At 37.1% G+C, this 27,748-nt stretch overlaps 1 protein-coding gene across 1 annotated transcript; it reads left to right on the top strand.

Annotated features, from left to right (window-relative positions):
- Positions 1-1,560: 1,560 nt before the first annotated feature.
- Positions 1,561-25,034, top strand: LOC131954151 (1-aminocyclopropane-1-carboxylate synthase-like protein 1). Its single transcript, XM_059317682.1, has 14 exons — positions 1,561-1,625; positions 5,437-5,551; positions 10,813-10,872; positions 12,129-12,199; positions 12,680-12,749; positions 16,106-16,172; positions 17,319-17,410; positions 17,561-17,635; positions 20,070-20,170; positions 21,840-21,972; positions 22,279-22,420; positions 22,855-22,997; positions 23,668-23,821; positions 24,434-25,034. The coding sequence occupies exons 2-14, from the start codon at positions 5,438-5,440 to the stop codon at positions 24,487-24,489; spliced, it is 1,278 nt and encodes a 425-aa protein (XP_059173665.1). The 5' UTR covers positions 1,561-1,625; position 5,437; the 3' UTR covers positions 24,490-25,034.
- The last annotated feature ends 2,714 nt before the right edge of the window (positions 25,035-27,748 follow it).

Genomic DNA, 27,748 nt, shown 5'->3' with positions numbered 1-27,748 from the left:
TGTGATAATAACAATAAACTTTAATATACCTAGATCAGATGAACTCTGCTTCATCTGCCCGACTTTACCTTTTTTCCTTCATGCATCACCACATCACCACAGAATACATCACTTACAACATCACATCTCAACACAATTCGTCACTTTACAACACCATATCACCACACAAGACACCACTTTACAACACCACATTACCACACAAGACATCACTTTGCAACACCATACAATACACCACTTTACAACACCATACAATTCATCACTTTACAACACAATACAATTCATCACTTTACAACACCATACAATACACCACTTTACAACACCACATCACCACACAAGACATCACTTTACAACATCATACTATACATTCAATTTACAACACCAAATCACCATACAATACATCCAATTTACAACACTACATCACAACAATACACATCACTTTACAACACCACATTACAACATTACCACAAAACACATCACATTACAACACCACATCGGAACACAATACATCACTTTACAACACCACATTACAACACAATAGGCAGCATCACAAAAGAAGTGGGGTCGGGGTGCGTTCCGCAGTGTCTGACACAGAGGCGTAGCGACCCTTCCCTGCGCCCGGGGACAAACTTTCAATTTGGCGCCCCCTCGGGAGCAAATTTTCAATTTGCACCCCCCCACCTACCCTCAAACTTTCGATTTGCACCCCCCCCTTTCAAACTGCAAAAAAGCAGGTAAAATGACATTTTAATTTGTTTTTACAACCCATTTTGGCGCCCCCTAAGGTCGGCGCCCGGGGGCATATGTACCCCCCCTACCCCCCCCCCCCCCACCCCATCGCTACGCCTCTGGTCTGACATCATTTAGAGGGTGACACCAAATTGAAACAAAATCGTACACATTAAAACAATATGTTAACACGTTAAAATAATACAATATCAGGGCAGGGGGTGACACCAAACCAAACATTCACATTTCTTCAAGGGGAGATGTGTTACATCCTAGTTTACCGCTCCGGGTGACACCTAACTATATGCCACTATACACAACTCCATATTACCATATTTTATGTCACTATACAACCCAAGATCACCATACTACATGTCAATATACAACCCCATATCAAAATAATATACGTCATTATACTATATCACCACAATACCCCCACTTTATAACCCCATAGTACAATACACTATGACACTGTACAATGCCCAGTCACCAATCTACACACCATGCCTTATTGTGTGTGTGCTTTGACACGGATCAAACTTCGTTTCGTTTTTTCCGGTTAGTTAAAAAAAGTAGGCCTTGTGCCGGATATGCTAAAATGTAATGTTTAGATTAGATTATGGCACGGTATAATTTATTAATTAGTCACGTGAACCTAAGCCAGGTAAGTCTTAATTATATTTATATAGTAGCCCTATACAACACATTCACAGACACTACATTTAATTAATCAGTGCTTGACTAATGTTAATGTTTGCCTTATCCGTGTTGTCGGTACAGGTTAGTATAAGTAGGTCAAAGGTTGTAGGTCAAAGTTCAGTGTAACACAAGAGTAAATAAGCTGTTGTGCTGTTGAACAGATTTATCTCGAAACCAGACAGGCTGTTATATTAATAGAGGTAAACTTATTACATAATGCATAACGTTGGTTAAGTTGTGATTTTTATTTTTACTTATAATCTGTGAATCGACTTCTATTTAGCTTAATTATTCTACATTAGCTTAGCAAATATCAGAGGCGTAGCGACCCTTCCCGGCGACCGGGGACAAACTTTTCGATTTGCACCCCCCCCCCCCCTCAAACTTTCGATTTGCTCCCCCCCTCGAGATTTCGATTTGCACCCCCCCCCCACCAAATTAAACTCTCGATTTCCACCCCCCTCAACCTTTCAATATATTTTTACAACCCATTTTGGCGCCCCCTAAGGTCGGCGCCCGGGGACATATGTCCCCCCCCCCCTCGCTACGCTAATGGCATATATTAAGTACATATATGGATGATGCTTATGTAATATCTTGCAACACCGTTAACACAAAAACAATATTTTATACTCAAAATTAATAACTACTACACAAGTAACTGTCCTAATATTACTTTAAACATGATTTAAAAATACAATGTTTTAACTAACACATACATTTTGCAATAATAATTTTTAAAAAAAATAGTTTTCTGAATGTAAAGTTAAACTATAAGTAAAATTATCTTTCAAACCTAATGATCTATGGGGCAGGAGAAGTAGAGTTCACCTGTTTCTTTTTACCAATGCATATGAAAGGATAATGTAGTCAGCGCTATGCCCAGCCACCTTAACTTTCCCTAGCATGAGTTAGGTACTCATTAGAGATGAGTGGACTCTCGGACCTTGTTCTGTAAATGTATATAATATAATTATGTAATTATCGCTTTGGATTGATTGCATCCACACAACTATTTATAGAACATTCATTATGTGTAAAGTGTGGCACTACGTGTTAAATGTGTTGTCTACACATGGACACTCCCACGTCATCCTAATTTAGTCTTTGTTTACCTGGCGCCATTACTGTTCTCATTAGAGGGATCAATTAGTAAGCCTCGTAAAACGTGGGGTGGGTTAATTTAGTTTAAAAGCTGCCCTCATTCAACCCTTTCACATTGCATAATCCTTTTTTGTTATGAAACAGTCATTATTATAAAATGTATTTTTGTTAACAATGTATGCTACTCATTGCATAAGCCATTTTTTGTTATAAAACATAGTAATTATTCTTTAAATGTAGTGTGTGTTAAAAATGTATGGTACACATTCAATAAGCCATTTTTCGTTATGAAACATAGTAATTATTTTAAAATGTATTGTGTGTTAACAATGTATGATACACATTGCATCAATCATTTTTTTTTGTTATAAAACAGTAATTGTTTTAAAAACGTATTTTGTCTTAACAATGAATGCTACACTGTGTATAGGTCACTTTTTAATAAGAAACAAAAATTATATTAAATTTAATGTTTGTTAACAATGTAGCCAACACATTGCATACGATGTTGTAATTATTTTATAAAAACACGGACACATAAAACTAAAAATAATTTAGGTTCAATACTGAGGTTGGCGTGGTGGGGTCTATTAAGTGGATGTTGATGAAACGAAAAGTCCGGAGTTCGAACCCCCGGCAGATGAGGCTCGATAGCTGGGGGCAGAAACTCAACTCATTTAGGGGAGACAACTCCACGATCTGCTGCCTTGTAGTTTGTTCTTGGTTGGACAAAGGCGATGGAAACAAATTCAAAAACAAAAGCAGCAGAAATTGTAAGAGTCAATGGCGCATAACAAGTTGGCACGTAATACTTTTAAGGGAATCCCTTCCAACACTAGAATTAAGAACCAAGAAGAAGAAAAATACTGGTTTAGTTGTTGGAAAAAAATTAGGAGTTATGGAACGTAGTTTTAATAGCGATGTTCTCTTCCCGGCTGGTTTTGTAACTGTTGGTGACAGAAAGTGGGGGTGCGCGTCGGTTTAAAATGGTGTGACGTCATTGTGGGGCAATCCCTCACCGCGCGTAAAACAAGGCACGTGATTAATGAACTCACGCACGGAACGTGAGCGCCCCGTCACGTGCATCGTGCGTCAGATCGATCTAAGCTTGGCTTTGATTTAAACCGTTTAGATGCACCTCGGGGAAAACATTTTTCAATGAAATTTGTACATTTTTTTTTGCTTTAACATTGAGAGTGAGTACGAATGTCCCAGTGAGCACCAAAATACCTACACTGGTATCAGTTTGGCGTAAAAACACTTACAAGTACGGTCGATTGTCCCCGACCCCCACCCCCACGCTCAACAAAATGGAGTATTGAAATAAAGGTATCAATTGGCCGTAGTAACACTTCCAAGGTACGGAACGATTCACCCCCTCACCCCGCACCCCATACAAACAATACCTCACCCCCACCCCCAAGATCATGGGGGGCTAAATTAGATGCAATTAATCGTAGTAACACATACATGGTACGGAACGATTCGACCCCCACCCACCCTCATCCAAACACTCCCCCAAAAATCAAAGGTGGCTAAAATGCATACACCGGTGTCAATTAGCCGTAGAAAAACACATACACGGTACGGAACGATTGCCCCCCCCCCCTCATCCAAACACTTCCCCTCCACTCCCCAACATCATTGATGTCTAAAATACCTACAGTGGTGTCTATTAGCAGTAGTAACACATACAAGGTACGGAATGATTGCCCTTCTCACCCCGCACCCCCCTCCAATCACTGCCCCACCCCACCCCCAAGATCATGGGGGCTAAATTACATACACTGAAACAGATACGTGGTACGGAATTATTGCCCCCCCCCCTTCAACCAAACACTCCCCATCCCCCAACATCATGGATGTCTAAAATACCTACACCGGTGTCAATTAGCCGTAGAAACACCAACAAGGTACGGAATGATTGCCCCCTCCCCCCCCCCACCCACAACAAAATGGATGTACTCACTGCTTTTAGTGGTAATCGATTCCATTTCTAGAATCTCTGGGTACTAAACGATTCGAGGTTTATTAGCACTTTTTGTCGCACACTTAGGGCGAGTTTGACGACAAGGGAAGTTAATTGACGGAGGTTTCCGCAATTAGTCACGGTTGAGTACCCCGCAACTGTCACTGATGGCGGTTTAGTACTCGATACGGTTCAGTGATTCGTTTCGCCCCAGCATTCGATACCGGGTATCGACTGATGTGATCATGTCTAATTGAGTTAATAGTTCATGAACGTACTAGTTTATGTCAATATTGTAGCGTGAGTGGGGCGGAAATTTCGTTGATGATATGGCGGAATTAGTGCGTGTCTTGTTTGACATGGTTCAGTTCATGTTGGGTAACTAAAGATAGACACATTAGCTTTTGTCGACATCAAAATGTGCTTGCTTGACGTATTGTTTTATGGTTAAATTAGAATATGCGTTCAGTTGATGCGTAACATAACATCATTGTAACTATATTAATTGTTACAAATTATTTACTTACACAATCATGTAATCGTTGGTTTTACTTCATGTTGACTTGTTATGTATGTGATGATGTATTTTACATTATTATGACGTTTCTTTATCGTATAATATATATATATATATATATATATATATATATATATATATATATATATATATTATATATATATATATATATATATATATATATATATATATATATATATATATATATATATATATATATATACTTAAATTATATTTAAGTACGATGGTTAAGGATTTGCTGAATACGATATTTTTCAAAAAGTATAAAACGTTATTTATTAATATTTCTACCCCTCGTGAAAGTAATTCACTGTTAAAATTATACATTATAATATTACTACATTATAATTCGTCAAATATTTGTTTTGTCGTATACTGGAATTTTTTTTCTTGATGTCAGGATGGCGGAGTCTTTGTCCAGTAGAGGTCAAGATATGCTGACACAGGGGACATACATCCAGCCATTCTTTGCTCGGGTTAGACAGAACAGATACCATCCAGTGGACAACCCACGGGTCTGTAACACTTACATTAGTTAATTTTAGTTAATCTGGTGGTTTAGATTAACGGGAGACATGCAGTTTAAAAAGTAAAAATAAAATATAAATTAAAAATTTAAAAAAAAAATGATAATCTTTTTTTTTTTGAAAAAGTGAGCAAATATGTTATGTACAGTAAAGTTACCTGCTTCTTTGTCTATGGCATAAAAAGGGACGGCCTGGTTAGCTATATGCCCAGCTTCCAACCTATTGTCTGTCATTTACCCATCTGAGCTGGGGTGGAATCAATGACGACTAGGGACTCCAACCCAGGTTACGAGCCCCGGTTTACGAACCTAGGTTTCGAAAGCGGTTTGCGACCCAAGTCGTACGAGTTAGCTATTGCATCCCTAAACGTTATTGCTAAAAATATAATCGAGTTTTCTCTCGATCTTTATAGTAATGAGTATACGTGAAGTAGAATCAAACAATAAGTGTTAACCTCTTTATAGAAGGGAATGGTTAAGCCCAGTATACACTGATGTTAAACATTAGTAATGATATCATAGCCAACGATGCTGTAGGTATTATAGAGCTAGCCCCTCAAGAAATTAAAAGATATTTCATGTTACAAGTGAATTATCAGTGAATTAAATGTGGAAAATTAAATAAAAAATACAAGTTTTAATGTAAGCAGAGGCGTAGCGGGGGGGGGGGGGGACATATGTCCCCGGGCGCCGACCTTACGGGGGGGGGGGCGGGCGCCAAAATGAAAGTTTGAGGGGGTGTGCAAATGAAAAGTTCGAGGGGGGTGCAAATCGAAAGTTTGAGGGCGGGGGTGCAAATAAAAAGTTCGAGGGGGGAGGGGGGGGGGAAGCAAATTGAAAGTTTGTCACCGGGCGCCGGGAAGACCCACTACGCCTCTGAATGTAAAATCTATTTTCACTTTATAATAACTCCATAATATCTTTCATCGTGAGTACTATAAAATCAAAAGACGCCCACCGTGGTTTTTCGTCTTATAAAACAAAATAAAAATGCCGCCAGCGTTATAGACGTGATCTAAGTGAGCCTGTAACTTTATCGTAGAACAAAGACCACTAGATCAAATATCGGCGACGTTGTTTATTTTGATACTCACTAAGTGTACACAGATTAACGATCTAGATTCGGTTAGTACCTTTATACCTAACAGTTTTTTTTTTCTAACTATAGACCTTAACCCATGGGCCAAATAAAATGTATAACTCTTGTATACATACCTAAATGTTGATTATACCTAAGACGGTCCACGACACAGAAAAAAATTACCAAAACATTCTGGAAATATTGACAAAAATAAACCGGGAGTGATCTCCCCTAAACTTTCTCGAATATTCTGATATAATATTACGGGTGATGGCAACATGGCAACTCGGGATATAGACATGATTTTTTTATCCATTTATAATTACTTATTTTTAAAAAATAGCAAGTGAACGGCAAACATAATGTGTATAATAGTGCGGAATATTATTGGTACTCTGTAAATTCATATGCGTTTTCTGAGAAATGGGAAATAGCGTAAATTACTACTTTCAACGGAAGCTAATCAAAATTTGACAGAAGGCAGAAAATTAGATCTTTTACTTATATGTAAAATTTCGTTTATCTATCTGAAAACGTACTCAATTTATAGGCTTTTGAAAAAACTAAAAATAGAATAAGTTCCAATTCCGTTTATCGGAACTCGCTGAAAAGTTGACAGGGTATTACAAATTTCATATAATATTTATATGTGAAATTTCATCAACATAGCTGTAACGGTACCCAAGTTATCGTGTTGACAGACGCAACAACATACATGCACACATTCACACACAGACATACAGACAAAATTGCAAAACCATGTTTTTTCCGACTCAAGGGTGTGTTAAATAAACGTCAAGATTAGTGCAAATCTCGATTTCGTTTTATGCACGATTACAATACGTCATCTATACTTCGTATACAAGAAAATAAAAATCTCCACAATTCTATCAACCCCCCCCCCTCCCCCCCCTCTCCCCAAAAATCATATAACCACCGCAATCACAGATAAGGTTTTCTTGAATCAATATTTGAATGTATATCTTTACACCAAAGGACGGGAGCTATTTTTGGCTATGACGCCATGCGATCGATAGTTCATTACAGGGAGATCACTCTCTTTCCTCACGTGCTGGGTCGGACCGTTATCAAGGGGAGCTAATTATGGCGTCTTTCGCTTTATCTTTGGTCGCTGTCGCATGTATTTTAATTAGTTAATTAATTAAAGGTTTAATTTGAGTAACACTGGATGTGTAAACCCTTTGAGATTTGAATCTGAATGTAAACTTTTTAAAATGAGATTATATTTATAAAGTAAAATAGTTTGTAAAATAGACCTAGCGAATCATATTGTGGAGATAAAGTAGTGTTCATAAGTTCCTAGATCTCTGCATATGAAGGGAAAATGTGGTCAGAACATGAGTTAGATACCCATCAGAATCATGGACGTTCTACTGACTTGAACCCGGTTTCGAACTCTAGACGTTCAGGTTACTAGCCTGGAGCTCTACCGATTCGGCCACACCGTTTCATATATTGGTACAAGGATGGAGATAAGTTGGATGGATTCGTTCTCTTCAAATAAAATTTAAATGCTTTCCAGTATCAGTGTAAAATAGTTATAACAGCCGCAACTTGAACAGCAAATTATAACTGATGGTTTGATAAATATAGCTAGAGGCTCCGTTAGAAATACGCTTGGCTTGATGCTAACCTAGAGAGGGCTTCTACTGAAAGCTCGCTTTCAACAACGTCGTAAACACTAGTTAGTTACAGTTAGAGTTGTATGAATGTCGCAAAACTGATCGCGAATTTAGTGTTTTAATTATTCGTGTATACTTTCCCGACATTTATAAACGCTTAATTAAAAAAAAAATTCCTAATTACTGCATGCACATCCGAAAATCTTCAGTGAGTTTAAACAAGAACGTAGAATTATTTTCATAACGCGGAATAGAGTACTTACATTTAGAACTAAAAGCAGCACCGGTTCAATTCAGTACGGCTTGCAGCATATTGAAGAAACTGAAAAGCCGCATTTAGATTGGATTATGTAACTTTGAAAGGTGTCTTGTTTCGCTGATGTTTTCCTGTTTTAATTACATAGCCCCTGGTATCTGCTCGGGGAGGTGGGGGAGGCGGAGCACCCTCGTTAAACGTCTACTGCCGACTCCTTAACCCCGTTACGAAAAATTATTTATATAGAAAATATATACTTTTACCAGTTCGCCCCCTCCCCCCCCCCCCCACACACACGTATTAGGAATTAGCTTATTGACACTCAACTCCCAAATACACTCTACTATTCTATGTTTACGAAATACTTTGGTATTATTTTTTTGTTCTACTTATTGTTTTCAACTAGTTAACGTTCTGTTTCTCTGAGATAAAAATCGATAGAATGCGCTAACTGTGACGTGTCTAAACAATCGTTAACTAATCTACTTCTAACCAACACAGCCCATAACTAATCGACTACTAACCAAAACATACAGCTCAAGACGAATCGACTTCTAACCCACTATGACAATTAAACTCAGATTTGTTTGACTTAGGCGATCATTAGCTTATGTGTTTCAGAAATAAATAGAATGATAGATATTTAATAGACCTTTACATAACATTTGTATTACTAAGTTTACCTCAAAAAATGTGTTGTCATAATTTAAAGAAGGAAAGGGCAACATTTTTTTCTAGCCAGATGCTAACATTCCTTTTTAGTCTCGAACTTGGTCGTTAACAAAACAAAATTAAATAGAGTAGGTTTTTAATATTTAGGTAATTTTTATTTTATTTATTTTAAAATTTATTTATTTACTTTTTTTTTAATTGGTGCTAAAAACGTTCGTTGTGACATGATTAGAAGTCATTTTGTTGATCTCAATAACAGCCTTCTTCGGGTACATAATTTGTATAGTCTGCTTGATATATAAAAGTTTTTTTTTAAAGGTATAATTACGTTTGTAGTTTTTAGTTCATATTCTCACTAAAGATGATAATTTTTTTGCATTTGTGGATATGTAATCTACGTTTGTTTAAAATTGGCGTTTAATTTATTTCCACTACTAAATGAAAATTTAGTTCTCGCGTACTTCTCTCCCTTGTTTACGACGTCATAAGGCAGGATCATAGCTAGACATCCAATCGGGATTGTTTTTGAAGTGAGTGATGTCCCCTAATTTGTCATTCCCAGGAGATCTTGTCGATCTCGTTATACAACTGGTACTTACGTAACAGAGGTTCGACCTTGACCCTGAATCGATTTCAGAAATGACTCAGGAATCGACTCGCCTGTTCTGTATGTCTGTAGGTTAAATCGTCCTGGTATAGTTTTGTTACATAACATAACACAAGTTCAAGTTCAAGCTTTGGTTTAATAGTTGTGTAACATTCATTACATTATTTTTAGCGATTTTTAGTACAGTATTTTTGTTTACACACGTGAAATAACTAGGGCACGACAGCTAACCCGAATTCGAGTTCGAATCACGTAGAAAATACTCGAGTCCACTCAGCTCTAATGGGTACCTGACTCACATAAGGGAAAGTAAATTTGGCTGGGCATAGTGCTGACCACATTATCCCGTCATATGCCGAGGTCACAGAAACAGGTGAACTCTACTTCACCTAGACCATTTACCTTCAGATTATAAAAAAAATCACTTTCACTACTTACTTAAACAGCTATTGCTATAAAAGATCAGTACTGTGACAAGTCTTTTAGTTGTGATTAAATCGAGTTAGATATCGATTAAATCAATTAATCAAAGGTGCATAAAACTATGGTTTTTTTTCTATATTTAAGTAAGTAAGCATGCAGTAAGGGCGCCAAATTAAAAGTTGGTCCCAGGGGGAAGGAGGGGGCGCCAAATTGAAAGTTTGTCACGGGGCGCCGGGAAGGGTCGCTACGCCTCTGCAGATTGCCCGTTCATACAATTCTATTTAGAGTTTACGTTAATAAATATTTAATTTTCTTATTAAATCAACGACAAACGTAATACATTTTGGTATAGAATTATAAGATCCGGTGGCTGATATCGTTTGCGAATCACGAGTTCGGATCCCTGCTGGAATTACTCTCACATGGATCTATTATGGTGTTGCCTGTCATATCCCTCGAGATAGAACCATAGTAGTTGTAAATTATTTCTTAATTAACCGAATTTTTTTTTCTTGCATCTACCTTGTTATTGATGATAAAATCTAATTAGGGTTGCTTACTTTTTCAGGGTATTGCCGATCTTGGACTAGCAGAGAACAAGTTATGTGAAGATATGTGGGAACAAAAGGTACTCATTATAATCTATAATTACTCATTTTTTTACGCAGAATAAAATGAAGTCGGGTAATATTTGTAAAGACTAAAAAAAAAAAATATACAAAATAATAATAATGAAAAAAAAATAATTGGATACATGATTTTTATGTTATTATTTTGTAAAACTAAAATTAACATTAATCGAAAGATAATCATACGCCTGTTCATTTACTTGTTTAAAAAAATAAATCACGTTCTAAAAATAAGATATTACGATTTGAACATAATAAGGAAATTTGTGAAGTCATTTATTTGGGGGGGGGGGGGGGGGGGGGATTATGACGTTTTCTGTCCTCTGGCAGGTGGAGAGACAAAAATATAAAACAAAATCGTGACGTCATTTATGGACGGCCCATAATTTCATTTTATGAAGTGAAAACTTCCTATAATTAACCCTATGGTGTGCTACCCCTTTGATCGTGACGGTCCATGTAGAGTTCGCCTGTTTCAGTGACCTCGCTTCATTGACGTAGCTACCGTAAAGCTAGAGTAAGCAAGGCATAGGAGCCCAAGGCAAATAGGGGTCCTTTTCCTTCTTTAAAAAAAGTTAAAACTTTTACATTGGAATTTTGATATTTATTTTATATAAATAATTTTAAAAAGAAATGGAAATCAAGATTTTTTCTTCTTTTCTACTGTAGATATAATTTAATTTCAAAAAGGCCTTTCTTAGAGTACTGACAGTGGCATTCAATGTGGGGTAGGGAGGGCGACTAACATTATTAACATTTATTAATTTTTGAATAGGGGCCGGAAAATCCTAACTACGCCACTGCCTCGCTTATGAAAAGATAGTGTGGGTAGCATTATGCTCAGCCGACTTTGCTGTCTCTTAACTTGGTTCACGTTCTATTACATTTTGGGTTGACTCAGGAAATTGTGACTGACTCCAGCCTGGGATCCGAACTCGAACCTTCGTGTTAGCAGTCATACTCTCTACTATTTGACCACGGTGTCATTAATAATACCAACAATATTGATTTTTCGCAAATGTTCGCAAATTACCCATCTCCCTTATCGCTTAAGTTAAAATTAGGCTAGTCTCCCCCACCATCCTCCCCATTAGTTATTACTCACATCTAACATGACAAGCAAACAAACTGTTAATCAACCCCCCATCGGGAAAACCACAAAAGCAATAATTAACTCAAGCTTCTTTAATCACGTGCTTCTTTGTTGACGTGACCTACATTTGACCTACGTGACCTACTTCTGACCCTATTCCAGCTGGGTCCAGCGGTACTGGCACCAGAAGACGGCTCGCTGCTGTATTACGAGAAAGCCACGGGAAACATTGGGTGAGTGATTACCCCGGTAGAGCTTGTCAATGCAGTGGTTTTCTCCCCTGTCAATTTCGGGGAAATAGCATTAACTCCCTTTCCTCTCCATTCGACGATGTCAATTTTCAGTTTAATTTTTTTCTTACTATCCTGTTTATTTATTTTTTCTAGAACTTTATTATTTAAAAAAAAAGAGTGAATTACCTTTTTTTCTTTCCCAAAACATGTTGTTAATCTGCAATACATTTTCACTTATTTTGACATTTATTGGTTTTTACGTCTAAACGCATTTTTCTTCACAATATTGTAAAGTTTCAGTCTAAGAACATTAGCACTAGATTGTTATATTTATACATAGTTGTTATAGGATTTTCAATAGAAAACCAATTCTAGCTCTGCAAAAATAAAGATCTGAGAGTAGAATTCTATGCATAAAAGTATTAAAATATTGCAAGTGTGATGGTTTAACATTGTACTAATTGATTAGCTATCTTTCAGTTTCAAGGAAACGATGAAGAAGTTTATAGAGAAGAGATTCAAGGCCCGCCACCCATTAAGTACCGACAACGTAAGTTTTCAGTTTCGTTTTTAATTCACTGTATGTATGTGCTGGTTGTAAATGTTAATTGATCGTTTAAGAAAGATATTATATAAGGACTAGTTTTAAAAGTTTATTAATAGTCTGAGATATGTACTATATACTTGCATATAACGGTGAATATTTTAAAACCAAGTGAAGAATAATACTCCACTATGAACCGCCTTTAAGTGTGTGAAACTAGTCGCTATTTGTAATCCAAGTTTCTTTCAGGCGTCTCTTTGGGGGTGTGGGGTGGTGGGGGCGAAACTAGTCTATCGACCCCCCCCCCCTCCCTTCTAACGAAATGGAATTTATATATAAACATATACTTTTTATAAACATATACATTTGCCAGTTTCCAACCCCCTCCCCCCAGCTCCCAGAAAATTTTGTCAGCCCCCCCCCCCCCCGAAAATATCAAGTGCCCCCTCCTCCCAAGGAGAAAAAAGTCTGCAAGAAACACTGTTTGTAGTATAAAATATTGTAAGGCCTCCAATGATCGGGTCCGTGTGGTCGGATAGTTGCAAGGACGAGGTGTTCCTTCACTACGACTGTAGATCTGTAGCACGTCCCTAACTCTGATAAATAATTAATGTATCTCTACACATAGCATGGAGTGTTTGCGTATCTGGCTAGTTTTTTTTTTCACGCATTACAACACCATTTATCCGATCGCCATGAAATTTGGGAATTCGTTGAGTACATTCCAGAGAAAGTCTCAGCACTCAAAAAGAAATATTGCAGGGGCGGCGCCCAGGCGATACCGTGAAGTTCCTATTCCGAGAGTCCTTATTATTAGCACACTGGGTCGACTGAATAGGCGTCCTGCACATGTGGTTCAGGGCGAGTGCTTGAATCAGCGGTTATTCTACACTGAGGTGTCCTTCGGTGAAAAAGAAATATCTAAATTATATAGAAAATATATACTTTAACCAGTTTTATATCCCCCCTTCACCGAATTTTTCAAGTACCTACCCGGAAGTTTCAAGTGCCCAACCGCAGAAAAAATATCTAAAAATAAACCCTGCAAGTAGATTGAATGTTATCATGACGAGTGCCCTTGAATTTTATTTTCTCCTGAGATCGCGGCAGTGCGCGACGGGTACGCCAGTGGAAAATAAAGACAACAAGGTCTAGCGCTGACCACATTATCACTTCATACACCCAGTTCCACAGCTACACAATAATAGACTGGAATTAGATCGCCGCCCCCTGTCGCTACCCAACTTGTGGGTCACACAATTTGTAGATCTCTAACCAAAGGGAGAAATCAATAAATATTACAGTAATTTTTTGTCTAAGATGGTCGACCTATATATCTCAGTCAGATGGAGCCAATGATAAATTGGCTGAGCCATTCAGTAGTTCCTACTGTGCATGGTACTATCTAGCTATTCAATAGTTCCTACTATGCGTTCAGTAGTTTATATCTTGCGTGGTTTTATATAGCCATTCAATAGTTCCTACTGCGCAAGGTGCTCTCTAGCTATTCAATAGTTCCTACTATGCGTGGTACTATACAGCCATTCAATAGTTCCTAATGTGCGTGGCACTATATAGCCATTCACTAGTTCCTATCTTGCATGGTCCTATATAGCCATTCAATAGTTCCTATCGTGAGTGGTACTACATAGCCGTTTAATATATCCTACTGTATGTGGTACTATATTGCCATTCCGTAGTTCCTATCGTGCTTGTTACTATATGAATTTTACCATGGACTTTCTATATTTCCTGCATTTAAGCATAAACGGTTTTATATATAAAACAATTAACTTTTTCAATAGCTTAATGTACCAAAAATTTCAAAATCGCTGTCCAAAATCCACTCTAAATTTTTAAAATCAAAATAACCTCAAAATAGGATAAAATGTAATAGTTTCAACCATGCAAAAATCAAGGCCAGTTAAGGTTCATGTCTAGGTCAGCATTTAAAAAAACCCACGTTTTTTTTTGTCATTACGCCCAATTTGAAAACCCAACAGTGTCTAGGTCCCTACCCAGAAAATCAGAAATATAATGACGCCAACAATAACTTTCTCAACTCATAAACAATATTCTCTTGCACCAAAATATTTATATTTATTAGTTTTACGATAAACATTATTGATCAACCTTTAAGAGCAGAATCGTCTATAGTCAGACAGTTAAAAAACAAAAAAAAGAGGAAATAAAAACATCCGACAAACGTCATTTTAGATTATGCAACCGGCGAGGGGGGGGGGGGGGGTGTAAAATATGTGTTTACTTTCTAAAGCTGTGTATAATAATTATGGTTTTTGTCTATTGAAGTTGTACAATTATATGAAACGATTTTCCTCTCCCGTTAGCACTATTGTGGGACGGCTTGGTAGGATGGTAGAGCATACGACTGTTAACCCGAATGTGTTGAGTTTAAAACCCTAACACTAGTACCAGCCTCTCATAGCACAAGTACCCGCCTCCCCTAGCACTAGTACTCTACTTCCCTAGCACTAGCACCCGCCTCCCCTAGCACCCATCTCCCCTAATGCTAGTATCCTCCTTCCCTAGCACTAGCACCCGCCTCCCCTAGTTCTAGTATCCACCTCCCCTAGCACTAGCACCCGCCTCCCCTAGCACTAGCACCCGCCTCCCCTAGCACCCACCTCCCCTAGTTCTAGTATCCTCCTCCCCTAGCACTAGCACCCGCCTCCCCTAGCACTAGCACCCGCCTCCTCTAGCACTAGAACCCGCCTCCCCTAGCACCCACCTCCCCTAGTTCTAGTATCCTCCTCCCCTAGCACTAGCACCCGCCTCCCCTAGCACTAGCACCCGCCTCCTTTAGCACTAGAACCCGCCTCCCCTAGCACCCACCTCCCCTAGTTCTAGTATCCTCCTCCCCTAGCACTAGCACCCGCCTCCCCTAGCACCCACCTCCCCTAGTTCTAGTATTCTCCTCCCCCAGCACTAGTACCCACCTCCCCTAGCACTAGCACCCGCCTCCCCTAGCACCCACCTCCCCTTGCTCTTGTAACGAATACCAAGTGTATGAATTTGTCTAAACTCTTTGCGATAAAGTTAATATAATTAGAGTTAATTTATCAATACCATCTAAAGTAGGCTAGAAACCTTACTTAAAATTGGCAATTACCTATAACTTTATTTATAGCTGGAGTAGTAAGAAATAATTTTTTTCTTTGGTAGATGGCCGATGGGTTATGATTGCTGTTTCAAATAAATAGTATGTCTTATGTATGTCTTCTGTAAATTATAACCAACGCTTTATACTGTACACGTTAACTCTCTAGATCTTCATAACCAATGGTATAGTAGAGGCGACTTTTTCTTTTGCTGTTTACTGCATACCCTGTATCTATTTTTAGATCTTTATAACCAATGGTGTAACAGTAGTACTGGAAGCTCTGGCATTTGCTCTAGCGGATCCTGGAGGTTTGGTCATACTTTTAATTCAATTTTCTGAACACACAAACACACTTTCAACTGTCACCTTCTATTTATATGCTCGCGTACAATGGAGATACGCATGACTCTTTATTCTAGTGGCGTTGGTGGTTTTTAGAAGATAACTTAATGCTGGAATATCTACTATAATTTTTAAAACTTGGAATAGTCTTGGCGTTGGTGGTTTTTAGAAGATAACTTAATGCTGGAATATATACTATAATTTGTAAAACTTGGAATAGTCTTGGCGTTGGTGGTTTTTAGAAGATAACTTAATGCTGGAATATCTATTCTAATTTTAAAACTTGGAATAGTCTTGGCGTTGGTGGTTTTTAGAAGGTAACTTAATGCTGGAATATCTACTCTAATATTGACACTTGGAATAGTCTATCAAAGGCATTACGCTCTTAGGTGTGTGCTAAAGTAAAAGTTAAGTTACCTTTTCGAACCTGGAGGTCTATGTGGCTAGTGAAGTATAGTTCACCTGCTTCTGTAACATCAACATGTGAAGGGATATATTGATCAGAGCTACGTCCAGCCGCCTTTACTTTCAATAACATGAGTTAGGTACCCATTAGAATTGAGTGGACTCAGAGATGTTTAAATGAGTTGAACCCTGATTGGAACTCGCAACTTTCAGGTTAGCAGTTTATCGTACTAACTCCTCCACCCTTTATTCAGTATTGCAACACGTCTTCACACAACACCAGACTACCATGCCGTGTGTATATGACTTCACAACGCTTGCAACACATATCCCATATCCCATAAATAATCCATCTTTCTAATTAAAAAAAAATAAATATTGTTTTTTTTTCTTGTTGCCTTAAGAAAATAAAACATGAATCAACCTACGTCACATGTGTTTACGCATCACCACCTCATTCATCTGCAAAACCCATAAAACCGTGTTGCAAAGTCTGAACGAACTCTATATCTTATCTCAAAATGGGACAACCCCCCTCCCCCCTTTTACGCTGCATTTAACCGAAAACAAATACTATTGAACGCACTCGTTATCATTAGATCAATACCAAAGCACAACACATGTTTGTACGAAACTAAATAACATGATGACTTTCATCAAAACACCATAAAAATTGCAAGGTTTTTTACTTTTAATTTTTTTTTCAGATTTCATCATGGTGATGTCCCCTTATTACTACCGAATCAAGAACGATTTGTACGAAAGGCCAACAGTAAATGTATTAGAAGTTTTCATTAGTGTAAGTACATGCCACTAATTCAGCATGAGATTTCATCTTCAGATTTACGATTAAATCTTCTTAAGTATCGTGTCACAATGTCGACATTAATTTAATGAATACTTTATGTCATATTTCAATCTCGAATGCTTTATTTTAAAATATTTTCAGTTAGAATTACTTCATCAAGGTCAAGGTGACATTTCGGTTGTATTTGAGAGTGTTTATAGAAAAGCCATCAGCGAGGTAATTATATTACAGACTTAATTATGAAAGGTCAAAGCGTGCATTAATTTATTTTAAATTTGTTTCATTATTTTGGTTTGTTAATTAATCTTCTGGGAATGTTTAACGAAAACTGACGCAGTTATAGTGTCATTATAGTTAAGGAGAATTCAAAATAGTTAAAAGCTTTGCTATCACTTACCTAATGAGCACTTTCTTTTTTTATGTGACCAAAATGTTGGCTCAAAGCATCCATGCATGTTGTTTACCTGCATAGACATACCACATATAATCGAACTATAGGATACAACATTGGCATAGTGTTTAGTATAGTCAGCAGTCTGTATTCTTGCTAAATATATTATTTTAATAAGGGGTGGCTTTATATTGTATATGGATCTAAATGTCAGTAAAATCAGATTCTTCCAGGCATCTCTTCGCCCCCCCCCCCCCCCCGCCCTCCTTCCTCCCCCCCCCCCCCCCCGAACGAAATGGAATTTATATAGAAAATATATACATTTTACAGTGTCCGCCCCCCCCCCCCGAATAAAGTCTACAGCCCCCCCCCCCCCGAAAATTTCAAGTGCCCCCCCCCCCCCCCCATCCGGGGAGAAATGTTTGGAAGAAACACTGAGTAAAATAGGGTTGTATGTTTTGAATTTGTTGGCCCTTTAAACGCTAATAATGAAAAAAAAATCACATGCCAGGATTTAATGAAGGCAAAAATTTTTTTAAAAAAGTCGATTTACTTAGAGACGTTTAATTGTAGTCAGGTCAAAGACATTTTGTGAAGTCATTACTTAACATTTGCAGTAGTTATTGACAGAGAATGATTCAGTTTTTACAGGACATTTTATCCAAACGAAAATGGCATTTTAGGTAGTTCATTAATAACGTTGTGTATACTCGGTGGAGTGCTAGACTGCTAATCCGATAGTTTCGAGTTCGAATCCGGGTTCAAGTTAGTGGAACACCCCTCAGTCCACCCAACTCTGATGGGTACCTGACTCATGTTATGGAAAGTAAAGGCGGCTGGGCACAGTGCTGACCACATTATCCGTTCATATGCCGAGGTCAAGAAACATCTGCCCAATGGATCGTAGGTCTAAAGAGGAATCGTTACTTTTATAATAGGTAGAAAGCATTTAATATAGTCAGAAAATATCAAAGTTTAATGATATGTCTAAAGGTATATTTGTCTGTACGCTAGTATAGTAATTAGCGAAATTTTAGTATATATCAATACCGTTTTGTATAATCATTATATCGCAGCTCAAATTGTCAATACATCATATTTAATGTGAAAATTAAAATGTTTTTACCCTATTATCCACTGTGGTACAAGTTAAATGACATATAGTAAATATGACATGCTACGCTGACACACTGCGTAAAATCGCATCAAAGGATCAAGCTGGATAAAATGTGTTGACCTTTTTCTCGAGAAACGTACACCTACTTACTGGACATTTATTTTAAATCTAAATTTAAAATTTGACGTTAAAAAAAGTTTTAAAGCGATTACCCCCCTCTCCTCCCCTTTCCAATCCCACGTGTAATGGAATGGCGTAATTACCAGATTTTTCATGTCGCATGATTAGGCTTCAGGGGCGGTAATAAAGTTGAGATTACTTTTCTTAATGGTTTTATTTGTAGTACGAACTTGGTGCAACCTTTTTACGACCTGATGGAATCCTGTCTAAGCGCAATGGCTGTTTGTATTTAATTTTTTTAACAGAAAAAAAAAAAAAAAAAAAAAAAAAACATCGGCTCTAGTATTGATCTTTTTACTGAAAGCCTCATCTGTCTACTCCAACGTTATCCTTTTAGGAATAATGCAGCATAGAGATAAATTGGCTTAGTTAGTGTTAGATTTTAAGAAATTATTTCGAAGGTTCGCTTGGTGCTATATTAAAATAAATATTTCTAGGGGTCAAGGAATGGTCTGGTGTTTGCTTTACAATGTTAATAGAAAAATCACAACAACTATACAGTATGTAATTCCATGATAAATATTCCAAAATTCTAGTTGCCTTTTTGAGTCAAACCCCCCTTCCCTCCCAGTAAAAGTATCGTACAGGATAGTCTGGTAAACATATTCCATGATAGCCCATGTTTAATCAAATAATGCTTCATTGTGTACCTAGCTATCAAATATTTCACTTTTAAGTGTGTACAGTAAAACTTATTAGCTAACGTGGACGAAGGGTAGAGCTTTCAGATACTAGCCCGAAGGTTTTCAGTTTATAATTGGGACTGAAGGACGTACCTGAGTCCACCCAGCTCTTATGGGTACCTAACTCACGTTGACGATAGTAAAGACGGCAGGATATAGTGCTGCCTAAACAGTCTCTTTATGTACCGACGTCAGAAAATATATGAACACTATACTAGATATGCCGTATGGATCGTTAGATTGAGGATTTTTTATTTATTTGCGTAATGTGATTGGCAGGGTAAACAGGTCAAGGCAGTTCTACTGGTCAACCCATCGAACCCGTCTGGTCTTGTGATGACGTCAGATCATCTCATGCAGGTCCTGGACTTCGCCAACAGGTAGTGTATCTTTCGTCTTATAACATGATCTGTAGTAATAACACTACATGTAATATGGGGGTGTGGGAAGGTAGTGGTCCGATGGTGGAGCTTACGACTGCTTACCTGAAAGTCTCGAGTTCGAATCCGGGTTCTTGAGACAAGCAAACTTGGAGAAACAAAAGCGGTTAAAAATAGTGGTCTTCACACTATAATTTCTTATGCCAAAGTCATTGAACCCATTTGACACGAATTGGAAAACATGATACTTTATTATGTAGGTGTGGACCAAATCGTCAGAAAGCATTGGTTGCAAAACCGGAGTTACGTATATCAGCAGTTTCAGTTAAAAGAACCAAAAAAAAAACGTAAAAAAAACAACCCAAGGGTTACTTGTATGACAGTCGAACGTTTCAATAAATTCCTATTTCGAACCCGAGGGTGACCTCGGCCTGTGGACAAATATGTTGATCAGTAGGGAATTCACGACGTTCTACTGACTTGATCCCGTATTCACACTCGAGAGATTCAGTTTAGGAGTCTATCGCTTTACCGATAGGCCAACCCGTCCCAGATTTCAGCGAACTACATACAATCATCATAAAAAATTGTTTATAAAAAGACGTCGCCTGGTGTAAATAAAAATCAATTGGCTTGATCTATGATACACAGACATTTAGATCGATTGGTTGAGCTTATACAAATGTCGACATGTCGGTTTTCGTCTTTAATTCCGTAGGCCGTGTATTATTCCGCCAAGTTTAGAATAGTGGGAAGTGTATCTGAAGGAAGTAACGGTGAATGATGGGACGGCGTGGTCTAGCGATAGAGAGCTAGACTGTTAACCCGAAAGTCTCAAGTACGGATCCGGGTTCAAGTCAGTTAACCGTCTCTTAGTCCACCCAGCTCTAATGGGTACATAACTTACGTTAGGGGAAAAAAGGCGGCTGGGCATAGTGCTGACCACGCTATCCCTTCATATAACGAGGTCTCTGAAACAGATGAACTCCACAAACGGGGAAGAAGATAAGATAAATGAATGTAGAGAACACTTCTCTGATAACATATTTTTTAAAATAAGTACAAACATAAGAAAACCAATATAAAGTTCAACAATGAATTAAATACTTTACTGCTTGCAGTCGATAATACAAATATTTAACTATCTTTCATAAAGCACAATTTCAGTAAAGGTTTTTTAACGTTGTAGTCTCTTAAATAAAACTACTTTTTTTTTTTTGTTCTTACAAAAAATAGTCAGCTGACTCTATTAAAGGTAGAACAAGAATGATGAATGATTATATGATGAATATATATATATATATATATATATATATATATATATATATATATATATATATATATATATATATATATATATATATATATATATATATATATTTATTTATTTATTTATATTTTTTTTTTTTATTTTTTTTTATTTTTTTTTTTTTTTTTTAACTGTCAAGATCGACGCCGTTTTAATGGCAACCATATGTTAAGAAGCGTCCCTGATGAATGAAAATATGTTCCCTTAACACAAATTATTAATACAAAAAAAAATGATTATTTTCTTTTTAAAGTTTCCATTTGTTGTTTTTTCCTGGAGCTTACCCCCTTAAAATACAGCATTATAAGGAACAACAAAAAAAACTGCATCAGGATCAAGAATAATAACATTTTTTTACAGATACAAGCTACACGTCATCGCTAATGAGATCTATGCTCAGTCGGTCTCTGACCCGGATGTAAGATTCACCAGTGTTTTGTCGCTTCCACTTCCGGACCCCGGGCGAGTCCACTTTACGTGGGGGGTGAGCAAGGTGAGAATTTTTCCTCTTCGATAACAAAAGAGTCTAGAAAAAAATTAATATAAATAATGCATATAGGAATTATGAGGCAGCCTTTCAAAATAAAAAAAAAAAGCCAATATGTTAGATAAAATTTTTTGGTTTAAATAATTTTTATCTGAAGTAACTTGTAAAATTATTCACAGTAAAATAACATTTTCTTTGCTGTTAGTGGGTTGTCTTATAATTCTAGGATATCGCTTTATCAGACATTGCCACGAAATGTTTTTCAATATTTGATTTATGTATACGCAATTGATTTTTTAAAAACTATCGCAGGATCTGGGTCTGTCTGGATACCGGTGTGGTGTGGTATATACGTGTAACCCGGGTCTGACCCAGTACCTGGGTCTTACAAGCATCTATTTCAGGTGTGCTGGGTTGATTCAGCATAGGCTGAATCAGGTGTTAGGAGATGATGGTAAGGTTGGTGGTGTGGTTGATGGTGTGGTTGGTGGTGTGGTTGGTGGTGTGGTTGGTGGTGTGGTAGGTAGTGTGTAGTTGGCGGTGTGGTTTGCGGTGTGGATGATGGTGTGGCTGGTGGTGTTGTTAATTGTGTGGTTGGTCGTGTGGTTGGTGGTGTGGTTGGTGATGTGGTTGGAGGTGTGGATGTTGATGGGTTTGGTGGTGTGGTTGGTGGTGTGGTTGGTGGTGTAGTTGATGGTGAGGTTGGCGGTGTGGATGGTGGTGAATGGAATTGTAGATGATGGATGGTGAGGTTGGTAGATGGGAGAATTTAAGGTGGATTGTCGGATTGGTGCATGGTAGGGTTGGTTGTGGAAGGGAGGGTTATGGTAGCTGGTAGGTTTTAACTACTATCTGCCAACCCTAACAATCGTATTGTTTATTCTATAGATTGGCTGGACAATGTATTGTTTCCTACAATGCGCAGACGAATGCGCGAACGTTTCACAAAGACCCGCGACATGCTGACGTCATACGGGGTAGAGGTGTTTCCCACCCCGGCGACCATATTTATGTGGGCCAATTTCTCGCAGGTACCATCTTGGTCTTATATAAGAGGGTAGGGACAGTAGCAGTCATACAAAGGCGCCTAAAGTGTAATACTTATACAGATTTATTATAGTACGCTGTAATGTTAGAATTAGTAATAGACCATTCCAAGGCTAATATTAATGATATGATTTGGCATCATGCTACAGCTAGATTAAATGTTAAAGTTTGGACTTAATTGGATATGTGAAATAATTATTTCGATTAGCTAAAACGGCATTTTGATTCTAACAATACTTTACTTAAGGTCGTAAGATAAAATTCACTTGCATAAGTTTCGAAACTATAACTCTGTATATCTTTAAATATATAAAACAATATAAGTTATGTCCCTTGATCCCAAAAATATATATTTTATCAATGGTAATGTATCAGTAAGATACTGATAAATATACCGCTTTAGACCTAGCGATGCATTGGGCAGAGGAAGTAGAGTTTATATGTTTATTTACCTCTGAATAAGAAGAGATTGTGTGAACAGAATTACGCCCATCCGCATTTATTTTCTATATCGTAAGTTAGGTACCCATAAGAGCTGGGTGGACTCAACGACGTTCTACTGACTTCCAACTCGAGAGTTTCATGTTACCAGTATAGCACTCTACGTCTACGTCCCATACGATACTGATACGTGCATTAAAATTATGTCTACAGTTTTTGTCTGACAACAGTTTTGAGGCTGAGAGAGATTTGTTTGGAAAGTTCTTGGACGGTGGTGTGTTCTTTTTACCTGGGCAGTCGTGCTACTCACCTGAGCCCGGCTGGTTTAGACTGGTGTTGTCTTTAGATGCCCAGGTGCACGAGGAAGGTAAATTGGCATAATCGAGAGACACGGTGGGGAGGGGGGTGATTTTGAAATTAAGCCACATCACTAATTCCAATTACCATTTATTAAATTAAAAAATTCACATTTTTAATGACAACGATTGATACAATAAAACAATGTTCATTCTATTTCGCGATTTACTAAGTGAAAAAAGGGCTCGATTGCATTAGGGTAAATATTTTAAGTTGTTGAAGTAAAATTGTTGTATCGAGATGCACAACTGGTTTATTAGTTTCAGAGTTATGCATCATAGTATCAATTTATTGTTTATGTAATAATTTAAATTTAAAGTATATATGTATTACTATAAAACAACCTAGTATGAATACTAAGTCATTTCCTTTAGTGTGTCTTCTAATATCCTCAATAGCGGTGTTTACGTTACGTTAAAAATCTTATCGTTAGTTAACGAAACAAATTAGAATCACCTTTGGATTCATAGTGATAGAATATTTTGCTATCATCTATGCTTTTACAATGTTAAATGTAATGTTAACGAATCATTATAGCTAACTGCTACTCCTGTAAAGATATATGATATCACCCTTTTTAACTGTAATATTACTTTTGTTTTTACATTGTTCTTGTTTTCAGGCTTTGTACGGCTCAAACAAGTTCTAAAAGAAATTAAACCGTCAATTCAAGCTTGAAGATTAGAGGACGGCTATAGTTTTATTCAGCCTAAATGAACTTTTTTTTTTGAGAATTCCACTCATACTTTTAACTTGATTATTCAGAATAGATTCCCTCAGCTAAATCGAAACTTGACATTTCAGCTACGATAAAAACAAAATAACTAACATCAATAATTATAATACAGAATTCGATAAACAATTATTGTAAAATTTAAACAAAATGATTTAATTCAGTCTTGTTAAACGCAAGCATTGTAGCGTTAATAACAAGTTAATATATTAATTTCTATGGAACACTTTTTTAACGTATAAAAAATTAAAGTAATTGATGTGTTCAAAATTTATGTTTTTGAATATCAATATGTGGTTTATTTTCACATGCATATCTAAAAAATTGTGTTGTATTTGTAAATTATGTTATTATACTGTGTATTATACCTAGATTTGCGTTTAATGTATGACCATACATGTAAGTTATATTAATGACCACTGTTTTAACTAAAAACCTCTAACTTTGTTTGTTAATTATGTGTTAATAAATAATATTCTCGACACTTTAAATGCAGTATACTGTGTTTTGTTTAAGTCACTGGACACATTTTATTAAGTTTCAGTCGAATCCAAGCCTAAACTAATATGAGAGAAAAAGGTATCATTTTGTAAATCTTGTAAATCAGTTGCATAGCCTGTCTAGGTCTTTCAATGAATGCATAGCGCAGCGGCATAGCAGGATATCATAAAATTGATGTGAAAATGATATGAAATGTAAAGTGGCAATGTCATCTTACTGATGTAAACTGTTAAGTGTAAAATGTCATGTAATTGGTGTAAAAACATCAAGTGGGAACGTCATGATATTGACATGAATGTTTGACACGAACCCACCCAACTGCCACTATCTCACATAAACACTTCACAGAGGAAATGTAAAGAGCTATTGTTCGATGTTTGTTATATGTATTGACATAAAGTACCATCAACAGCTCTGTTGTATAGCATGATATAATAAAGTGCATGAGTGCTTTATCTTTAAAAAAAATATATAAAAATTGGGTTCAAATGTAGGGCTTTAGCTGCAAGCCATTATTAACTTTTATATTATGTTATATGTTAAACGTGGGAAAAAAAACAACTTTAAACATTGGTAAATTTAAAAGTATAGTAGGGAAATTTTGTTATGTGTAGTATGGTAAGGGGAGGGTGAGTTAATATATATATTTAACATTTGCTTCTAGATTATCTAATTTTTATTTGGCTATTGTTGTAATGTAGACTATGTTCTCTAAATATGCTTCTAATAGGTTTAAAAGAGACACGCCTGTAATATGTAACTTAGCAGGAAAATCTTGATCCTACTTCTTCTTCTAAGCCATCTAGAAGTATGGGGTAGTAACAGACACGAAAATGGTATACTTGTTTCTTCAATTGTCCACAAGTATGAACAGTTGTCGAACGTACACAGAGGCGTAGCGACCCCTCCCGGCGCCCGGGGACCAACTTTCAATTGGCGCACCACCCCTTATATTCTTTATATTTATATTTCAAAACTGAAGCTAAAACGAGCTTTTAATTTTTTGTTTCCATCTTATTTTGGCGCCCCTAGGGTCGGCTCCCGAGAACATATGTAACTCCCCCCCCCCCCCCCCCCCCGCACTCGCACCCCTATTGCTACACCTCTGCGAAAGTATGAAAACATCGCTCCCAATTTACGTGTGTTGGCAGTGATACTTAGCCGTTTGTTGATAGGTGGCCCCGTACTTTCTAATTTGAGGGCTAACAACAACACTCGAAATGTCTGGCCAACTGCTGATATTGATGCATGTCTGGGTCAGGTCTTGACCTCTGACCCTCGGTGCGACAAGTGGGTGTTTTAATAACCTGGTTATTACTAGCTAGACACATGGTCGCGTCGGTTAAACGTATGGCTGCTGAATTGATAACTCCCGAATCCCGGAATGAGGCTCGATATCTGGGGTCAGCCACTCATCTAGGAGAGACAACTCCAAAATCAAACAACTGCTGCCTTGTAGTTTGTTCTTAGTTGGACAAAGGCTATGGAAGCAAATCCAAAAAGAAAAGCAGGCTAAAATCGGAGTCAACGGCATAAATGGCGCATAACCAGTTAATTGTGTTGGAGGTAATCCCTTTGAACACTAAATTAAGAACGAAGAAAAATAAGAAGACTAGCTAGACCGGGAGTTATCTCAACTTCCTGTTGGACTACCCTAAGTAAGCTTTCTTGTTTAGTATATTAAAAACATTCATTTTGAAAAAAAAATTTGATTCTTTTTATTCAACGTGTTGTTGTAGAAAAACAAAACTTGAAATATTCAAATTGGGTGTTTACTCAAAATGTCGGTGGGGGTTGGGACAGAGAAGCTAACACTGTTTTAAAAATGTATTCTATTTATAATATAACCCCCCTCCCTCCATGGGTCTAATGAGAGTTGTCCAAAAAAGTAAATCTACCGCTAGGCCACTCCTTCGCTAAACGTTAATCAAAAGACGAAAAGACTGACATTCTGGTGATAGAGAGGCACTGATACTCATGTGGATAGAAATATAGACATGCAGGCCGACAATATAATCAAGAAGCCCTAGTTCCGTTCTGTCAATACCAAATCTGGTAAAATAAAACTTAATCACTCAAATACTGCCAATCTACTTTAAAGCTACATTAAGCAAGCATGCCATTTCTGGATTAATAAAAGTGTATACGTTTGTTTATATACATATAAAATACTTTGTGTACACTGTCCACTCAATCAAAAGCTACCCTTGACTGAGTTTCTATGTCCGGCTGTCTACCACTCGCGTGTAGCTGGAGTAGAGTTTTTAAATCATAGCACTACTTTATTATTTGTCAGACAGGTATCAAGATGTCCGCAACAACACTCATACTGCTGATTTGTCTTCTGTCTTCGATATGTGCTTCTCTGTGTTTCCAAACTTGTACGTATCATAATGACAATAGTTTGGTACTTTTGTATAGTAAATAAAATACACCCCTTCACATGTATTTAAACTATATGTCTATATATATATATATATATATATATATATATATATATATATATATATATATATATATATATATACAGAGTGAGAGAGAGAGAGAGAGAGAGAGAGGTTACTACAGACCGACTTATTGAGGTAGTAGCTACAATGACTACTTCTATTGTGAGTCTAGCTAAACCTCACGATCTGTTGTATATATATAATTGACTAGACGCTATGACGGCAATCATGGTAGCTAATCAATAATTGTGTTAGA

The sequence above is a fragment of the Physella acuta genome, unplaced genomic scaffold (assembly GCF_028476545.2).
Source record: "Physella acuta isolate Inbredline_101_S28 unplaced genomic scaffold, ASM2847654v3 ptg000976l, whole genome shotgun sequence".
In the NCBI taxonomy this organism is placed as follows: Eukaryota; Metazoa; Mollusca; class Gastropoda; family Physidae; genus Physella; species Physella acuta.
The sequence above is the reverse complement of the archived record's forward strand: the minus strand, read 5'-3'. Positions and strand labels throughout refer to the sequence as shown.